This window comes from Otolemur garnettii, unplaced genomic scaffold (assembly GCF_000181295.1).
Source record: "Otolemur garnettii isolate 467f Iridium unplaced genomic scaffold, OtoGar3 scaffold00025, whole genome shotgun sequence".
In the NCBI taxonomy this organism is placed as follows: domain Eukaryota; kingdom Metazoa; phylum Chordata; class Mammalia; order Primates; family Galagidae; genus Otolemur; species Otolemur garnettii.
Genome location: NW_003852420.1, coordinates 15,723,767 through 15,732,612, shown reverse-complemented (window position 1 = coordinate 15,732,612; position 8,846 = coordinate 15,723,767). Strand labels below are relative to the sequence as shown.

At 48.1% G+C, this 8,846-nt stretch overlaps 1 protein-coding gene across 3 annotated transcripts in view; it reads right to left on the bottom strand.

The window, feature by feature from the left end:
• Positions 1-8,846, bottom strand: part of ZNF341 (zinc finger protein 341) — a 55,265-nt gene that overhangs the window by 29,821 nt on the left and 16,598 nt on the right. For 2 of the 3 annotated variants that reach the window (XM_012804105.2, XM_003788107.2), the window contains 3 exons: positions 7,735-7,986; positions 4,343-4,538; positions 1,714-1,804 (listed from right to left, as the gene is read on the bottom strand). In XM_012804105.2, coding sequence (XP_012659559.1) covers positions 1,714-1,804; positions 4,343-4,538; positions 7,735-7,986 — 539 coding nt within the window. The remainder of the gene's footprint in view (positions 1-1,713; positions 1,805-4,342; positions 4,539-7,734; positions 7,987-8,846) is intronic. The other variant, XM_003788106.2, reaches the window with a different exon arrangement.

The window sequence follows — 8,846 nt, the reverse complement described above, 5'->3', positions numbered from 1 at the left end:
ACCACTGTGCTACAGGTGCTGAGCCTCACAACCTCAAACTGCTGGGCTCAAGTGATTCTCTTGCTTCAGCCTCCCCAGTAGCTGGGACTACAGGTACCTGCCACAACACCCAGCTATTTTTAGAGTCGGGTTCTCACTCTTCATTAGGCTGGTCTGGAACCTGTGAGCTCAGGCAATCCACCGGCCTTGGCCTCCCAGACTGCTAGGGTTACAGGCATGAACCTCCACACCCAACCTTTCAATTCACCTTTTTAAAAGTGAAAATAATTTTAAAATGAACTTTCCTTTTGTTATTGTACATGAAAAACCACTTGTCATAACGTAACAAAAAATGGAAGACCTATAGCTGCCACAGGAAAAATGGAAGACCTATAGCCGAAGTCCAATAAAATAGGCACACCACATGGGACTACCTGAATTTAAATTTATGAAAGTAAAATGAAATTGGGCAGCGCCTGTGGCTCAGTGGGTAGGGCGCCAGCCCCGTATACCAAGGGTGGCGGGTTCAAACCCAAACCTGCCAAACTGCAACAAAAAAATAACTGGGCATTGTGGCAGGCACCTGTAGTTCCAGCTACTCAAGAGGCTGAGGAAAGAGAATCGCTTAAATCTAGGAGTTGGAGGTTGCTGTGAGCTGTGTGGCACCATGGCACTCTACTAAGGGCGATAAAGTGAGACTTTGTCTCTACCAAAAAAATAATTAATTAATTAAAAATAAAATAAAATAAAAAATTCAGTTTCTCGCCAGGCATGGTGGCTCAAGCCTATAATCCTAGCACTCTAGGAGACTGAGGTGGGCGGATTGCCTGCGCTCACAGGTTTGAGACCAGCCTGAGCCAGAGCAAGACTGGGTCTCTAAAAATAGCTGGGCATTGTGGTGGGCGCCTGTGGTCCTAACTACTTGGGAGGCTGAGGCAAGAGAATTGCTTAAGCCCAAGAGTTTGAGGTTGCTGTGAGCTGTGACGCTACAGCACTCTATCGAGGGCGACATAATGAGACTCTGTCTCAAAAAAAAAGAAAGACTCTGAGACTTGTCCCCTCTCTAAGAGATGAGCAAGTATATAAAAGGTGTTAAAGACAGACTAGCACCAAATTGAGCTTTCTCTGTTGATTCTCCAAGTACTAAAACGGCAAAGGAAATCATTTTCTCACTATGTCTTTTAGGACTTTTCAATACCATATCCACAAACCACCTAAAATCATCTCATGTACCAAAGTATCCCACTCTGTGAGAAACCCTGAACAAGTCCACCCCTTCTTTTCACATGGAAAAACTGAGGCCAAGAGGGGCTCCTTACATGTTCTTGGGATAAGAGCATCCTGGTTAGTACCGAGTGAGTGGAAAGCTCAGTTACGTTTGCAGAGCAGGCAGCCCTGGCAGATCAGCCCCTTCTGCAGAAGAGAGGCCCGAGGCACCCCTACACATCTGCAAAGCCCCTTTTGGTTCAGTACATGGCCTCCCCTACCCCGCCCCTCCCTGACCTTCCAGGGGTCAGCGTCCACAGCTTTCCCAGGTTCCTTGCCCTGCTCCTGAGAGAGAAGAGAGAAAACCACCCTGACCTGGACTACAGCATGAACACCATGATAGGACAGATGAGGCCTGGGTCACCACCTGGGCTAAGGAACTAAGGAGGGAGTCTCGCTTCTACGCAGATGGCCCTTAACCAGATCTGCCCAGGAGCTAACCTGTCCCCCCACCCCAGACCTGAATACCTTCGGATGTGCTGCTGCAGGTCAAAGTTTTTGGTGAATGATTTGTCACAGTATGAGCACTTGAGTTTCTGAGCCTTTGGCTTCCCAGCAGCTGAAAGACAAGTGGGAGGAGGGGACAGTGAGGCTAGGGGCACAGCCAAGGGTGCCAAGGGCAGGCAGCCTCCAGTCAAGCAGATGGTATACAGCCTGGGAAGTCTACACGCACACACAGGCAGGGGAAGAGGCACAGGGCTTTTCAGTCCCCATGGAGGGGACCCCAGGACATGCTCTCACTGGAAAAGCAACACACGGCTCGGCGCCTATAGCTCAACTAGCTAAGGCGCCAGCCACGTACACCTAAGGTGGCGGGTTCGAATCCCCAGCCCGGACCGCCAAACAACAATGACGGCTGCAACCAAAAAATAGCCGGGCGTTGTGGCGGGCGCCTGTGGTCCCAGCTACTTGGGAGGCAGAGGCAAGAGACTCGCTTGAGCCCAGGAGTTGGAGGTTGCTGTGAGCTGTAATGCCACGGCACTCTACCCAGGGGGACAGCTTGAGGCTCTGTCTCAAAAAAAAAAAAAAAAAAAAAAGAAAAGCAACACACATCCCTCAAAGGCTCCCCTTTGCCCTAGGATAAAATCCAACCTCTCTGCTCTGGCCTACAGCATTCTGCATCCTCTAACTCCTGACAACCACATCATTCTCTCCATCTAGCTGCAGTGGACTCTTTGCTAACCTTAAAAGATCTCAAGCATAGTCCCACCTTGGGGTCTTTATACTTGCTATTCCTACCTGCCTGGAATGCTCATCTTGTCTAGCAAATACCCACAAGGCTTCTCTTGTACACATTGATAGACTGTATAACTCTCTAGCTTTTCCTGAGTTATTTTCAATAACAAGACCCTAACCTCCTTCCTAGAGCAAACCATAAATATTAACTTATTCTCAGCCTGTTGCTTCCATTAAACTATGTATAACTGAGGGCAGAAGAAATCATAGGCCAAAATACTAGATCCCCAGCGCCTGACAGAGAGCCTGGCTCAACAATTTGTAGAAGGAAGGAAGGGAGGAAGTAGATGACTAGAAAGCCACTGAAAAATTCTCTATTTCTCTTCTCTATATCTGCCCGTCACTTCCAACACCACCTCCTATCCTATGCTTAACATTTCCTAAGGAGTGCCCAACATTGCTACTTGCTTGATTAAGATCCACTCTCCCAGCTTGGTGCCTGTAGGACAGTGGTTATGGGACCAGCCACATGCACTGAGGGTGGCAGGTTTGAACCTGGCCCAGGTGAGCTAAACAACAATGACAACTGCAACAAAAAAATAGCCAGGTGTTGTGGCAGGCGCCTGTGGTCCCAGCTACTTGACAGGCTGTGGCAAGCAAATCACTTAAGCACAAGAGTTTGAGGTTGCTGTGAGCTGTGACGCCATAGAACTCTACCAAGGGCAACATAATGAGACTCTGTCTCAAAAAAAAAAAAAAAAATTCCACTCTCCCCTTCTTCCTTCCTCATAAACCTCATAATGGGAACATCAATGTTCCTAGCCAAAAGAGACACTTCCCAGCTTCTTTTGCAGCTATGTGTAGGTAAGCCACGTGACTAAGTTTTCACCAGGAAGATGTAAGCAAAAATATCATACATACAAGGCTGGGCGTGGTGGCTCATACATATAATACTAGCCCTCTGGGAGGCCAATGCAGGTGGATTGCCTGAGCTCAGATTTGAGACCAGCCTGAGCCAGAGCAAGATCTTGTCTCCGAAAAATAGCCAGGTGTTGTGGTGGGTGACTGTAGTCCCAGCTACTTGGGAGTGTAAGGCAAGAGAATCGCTGGAGCCCAAGAATTTGAGGTTGCTGTGAGCTGTGAAGCCATGGCACTCTACCAAGGGTGACAAAGTGAAACTCTGTCTTAAAAAATATATATGTGTGTGTGTGTGTGTGTGTGTATTTATAAAATCAGAACTTCTGGCTCGGCGCCTGTGGCTCAAGCTGTTAGGGCGCCAGCCACATACACCTAAGGTGGCAGGTTCGAATCCCCAGCCCAGCCCGCCAAACAACAATGATGGCTGCAACCAAAAAAAAAAATGGCCAGGCGTTGTGGCAGGCGCCTGTAGTCCCAGCTACTTGGGAGGCTGAGGCAGGAGACTCACTTGAGCCCAGGAGTTGGAGGTTGCTGTGAGCATGATGCCATGGCACTCTACCCAGGGGGATAGCTTGAGGCTCCATCTCAAAAAAAAAAAAAAATCAGAACTTCTAGAGGCTGGGAGATGCCCCCTTTTATTCTTCCCTTCTTCCTTCTTCTGACTACCTGAAATATAAAATTAATGACTAGAACTCCAGCAGCCACCACAGATGATGAGGCACTCTGCTAACTAATGCCATGTTCTGGGGATGGCAGAACAGAAAGAAGAAACAATGTGCCTAGTGACAGTGCAATCACACAATCCCCACATTGTCTCCTTCTGGCCTTGATTTACACAGGAGAGAAAATAAATTCTATCATTTTAAAGTGACAATTATTTTGGATTTTTCATTACATGCAATCAAACTTCAACCCAACCATTATAAAAGGCAAGACCAGCACCAAGCAGCCTATGAATTAGCCAATGCTGAGGAAAGATGCCCAGGGCAGGCTGGGGGCCCACCTTCCGGGAGTCCCCTGGCACCTTTAGCCCGTCGGGTCTTCAGCGTTGGTGGGGAGTCAAAGGTGGCCACTGTGCCCCCGGTGGCGCTGGTCAGGGGGGCAGTGGGGTTTGGTCCTCTTGGTTTGAATCCCTGTTTGCCGGGGCTGTACACTGGAGGGGTCGGATACACTGGAGCCTCCACACACTGGTTTGGCACCTAGAAGGATAGCACAGTCAGGGAGAGATCCTGGTGAATGGAGAGGAAAAGATGCCCAGACAGGGGCTCTCACTTGGCTCTGGCAAACCTCAGCCTCTCCCCGCCTACATCACCATCCCAATCCCTCTACCTGGGATAGTCACCCTAGTCACTTCCAAGACCCCTCAGAACCTCATGAAGCCAACAGGTCAGAACAGCTAGGAACCAGGCTGCCTAGGTTCAGATCTTGACTCTGCCCCTTACTGAGTGACCTTGGATATCTTTTAATTTCTCTGCCTCAGTATCCATATCTGTAAAATGGGATGAATCATAGCACTTCTTTCATAGGGTTATGAGAATTAAATGAAGTAATATGTAAAAGACTCAGAACACTGGCTGGCATATAGTAAACACTCAGTAAACATCAGCTGTTATTATTGGCATTATTAGTAGCAGCAGCAGTTTGCTAGCACGAGAGAACCAAGAATCCAAAAGGATCTGTGCCCTCACCAGCTACTCTACTTACTAACTGATATAACCAAATGTCACAGTAGCAGGCTTCCCTTGACTAAGAACTGACATGGAACCCACAAGAAATTACCAAATGAATTTTGAGCCATTCAAATTTAGTTAACACTGAGCTTACATCATGACACTGGGGCACTGGAAAAACTTTATTTATTCATCATTCATTGGTCTTCCCAGGGTGTCCTATCCAAAATTTCACTTCCTATTGTTTTCTTGCTTTATGTTTCTCCTTAGACTTATCTAAAATTACATATTTTACTTATTTATCTTCTCTATCATCTGCCTAGTTCCCCAGGAGAGGGCTTCTTGTCCGCTTTTGCTCACTACACTATTATCAAGGCCTTGTACAATGCCTGGCACAGAGAGGGCACTCAATAGATACTGGCTAAATGAATGAATTCATCGAAGCATTCAGTGAGCATCTAATATGGCTTCAGTAGGTGCTTCTGCCAGAGCTTGTCTGTTGTTTCTTGGCACCATTCCCATACCCTACCATGCTCACCCCTGAAATGCAAGGGCAGGAAGCTTGGAAGGATATTCCCTTGCCAGCACAATTCTGAACACAGATTAGGTCCTGTGCCTGAAAAGCTTTTGCATGGGATTTAGAAGGCAGAAGTGGGGGTAGCACCTGTGGCTCAGTGAGTAGGACGTTGGTCCCATATACCAAGGGTGGCGGGTTCAAACCTGGCCTGGGCCAAACTACAACAAAAAATAGCTGGGCATTGTGGTAGATGCCTGTAGTCCCAGCTACTCAGGAGGCTGAGGCAAAAGAATTGCCTAAGCCCAAGAGCTGGAGGTTGCTGTGAGCTGTGATGCCACAGCACTCTACTGAGGGCAACAAAGTGAGACTCTGTCTCTAAAAAAAAAAAAAAAAAAAATAGAAGGCAGAAGTAAAGTAGAAACCGTTCTCCCCCAGCAGCTGTGGTGGAAGATAGATGGCATCTGCAGTAATGAGCTTTGGAGTGGCTGGCTGAACTCTACATTCCCTTCCTAGTCACTGCTCCGAGAACTGCAAGGCAGCTAGGACATCAGCAACAGAATCCTACAGGTCCCTCAACTCTGGATGCAGTGGCAGTGCCCTGGCTCTTCAGGCCAAGCCACGACATTGAACTGGAAACCCACAAACTCTGACTTTTGTTCCTACAGCCCTTCTATCAGCTTTACAAGCACTTAACTTCCTGTCTCAACGCCCAGTGCCAGAAATAACCTAGCATGGTTTCTATTTTCCTGACTAAACTTTAGCCACTATGGCACTTAATAAATATTTGTCACATGAATAAATTCTCCTCTCATTCCAGGCATTACTGAGTAATTACATGACTGCCACTGGGTTAGGTTGTCATTATCTTCAACAGCTCTCCAAGGAGAGTTTCCATTTGGGAAAAGAAGAAACTGAGGTCGGGGGGCCCTATTTAAGTGGGTACTAGGTGTACACAGGCCAGGTATACTATGAGGTGCTAAGGAAGCAAAGTTGAGTAAGATTCAGGCTAGGCCCTCAAAGAGCACCCTTATTTATGTGGAAAATAAACAGCAGGAGCTTCCCTGTGCGGGTTTCCTCTGTCTACGAAGCCACCAGAGTCATGTCAGCAAATTCAGTAGATTCCTTAGGGAAGCCTGCTCTATTCTTCCTGTAAATCCCCCTGAAGGCTTTCATAACACCCTATGCCGTGTGTCAGATATTACCTGACATGGATGTCTGTGTGGTGGGACTCCAGGGTAAGTCTGGGTTAGTGTGACTTCAAGTGCAGGCAGACTTTCTGGCATAACCATATACTCCAGCCTCAGTGTCTGGGATAGTTCTATGAACTCAGCACTTGAGAGTAGCCTGTAGCTCATAGCTGGTCAGCAGGGAATCAGTCTAGCACATTGATTATATAATGGTCCTAATTCTTCAACCCTTCCTGTATCCATGACTTTATAGGGTGACTTTATAGCTCTTTCCATTAAGAGATGGCATCTATTAAGAGGTGGCATCTAAACCTAATCAGCCCTTGTGACCTGCCTTGGCCAATAGAAGTGACACCATGTCACTTGCAAGGTTAAACCTCAAGAGCCCTTGGGCATTTCTGCTTCCATTTTTCACCTCCACTGAGGCCATAAAATCTGCTGGAGGACTAGAATTGCACCAAGCAGAACTGAGTCATCCCACATGTCCCAGCCCAGGCCATTCTAGAGCAACTAAACAGCCAGCCAACCTCCAGGTACCTGATAAGCCTGGCCAAGATCAGTAGAGCTATCTAGTCAACCCCTGTCAATGTGTGAACAATAAACACTTTTTGCTATACGCCACTTATATCTTATGGATATTTCTTACAGCAAGGCGTAAGCTAGTTGATGCTAGCTTATGAAAAAACGTAAGAGACACTTAGGCAGATAATTTTTTAGAATCCTCTCACCAAAGGCAGGTGTCCCCTGACTATGCTGAGCATTACCTAAGAGCAGCTTATATTTCTGCCATCACCTCCACTTCATCCCATCTTCTCATTTGTAGGTGTGAGGCTTTCATTAAAGCCCTTCTCTCCCATGATGTGTATACTCCATGAAGGCAGCAATTGGCTCTGGTTTTGTACCCCATGGTATCCCCGGCATAGTGCTTGGCACACAGTTGGTGCTCAGGAAAGGTCCAGGCTGTTTGTGATGACCACGAGCAATGTCCCCCTCCACCCTAACCCTCACCCTCTCTGCTCACCTCCAACGGTGGGTAGGGCTGCATCCCCAACGCCTGGATCTCCACGGTTCCACTCCCAGCCAGTGGTGCAGCAGCACTGTATACCTCCACCCCGCCATTCCCACCAGGGTTGGGACGCCCAGGGGGGCCCAAGCTTTGGGGTGGGGGTGGTGGGGGCTGGGGGGGTGGGGGTGGGGGCAGTGGTGGAGGGGGTGGAGGAGGTGGTGGAGGCTGGGTGAGGTAGCTGGGCACAGAATGCATGTTCAGGCTGCTCTGAAATCAGAAGTAGAAAATTAAAGCATTTTAGCCTCTTGATACCAGCCATCTTATTCATCAGCAAGGAAGAACATTTGCCTTAGTCAGCCATGTGGAAAGAACAGCTACTCACTCACAGGGCAGCTCACAGGACAAGCCTGAGAGGAGACGGAGAAACAAAGTCATGGGAGATTTAAGAGTAGGCATCAGCTTGGTGCTGCTGTGCCTTTTCTCTATGAAAGCAGGCAGAAATGATCCACTTTATGCCAGAAAGAGTTACTACATGCACAGCAGCCTAAATGAACTCAGCACTATGACAGCAGCCTGTAGCTCAGAGCTTGTCCGTAGGGCTTGCTGGCGGCACCCGTGGCTCAGTGAGTAGAGTGCCAGCCCCATATACTGAGGTTAGAGGGTTCAAACCTGGCCCCAGTCAAATTGCAACAAAAAATAGCCGGGCTTTGTGGCGGGTTCCTATAAGCACTGTACAACAATTGGGTCTTGTTTTACACTGCATGGTATCCCCAACATAGTGGATACAATGTACTAGATCCAATGTACTTGGGAGGCTGAGGCAAGAGAATCGCCTAAGCCCAAAACCTGGAAGTTGCTGTGAGCTGACGCCAGGGCACTCTACCCAGAGTGAAAAAATGAGACTCTGTCTCTAAAAAAACAAGAAGAAGAAGGAGGGTTTGCAAAATTGGCTTTTTGGCTCAGCGCCTATGGCTCAAGCAGCTAAGGCGCCAGCTACATACATCTAAGGTGGCGGGTTCAAATCCAGCCAGGGCTTGCCAAACAACAATGATGGCTGCAACCAAAAAATTGCCGGGTGTTGTGGCGGGCGCCTGTGGTCCCAGCTACTTGGGAGGCTGAGGCAGGAG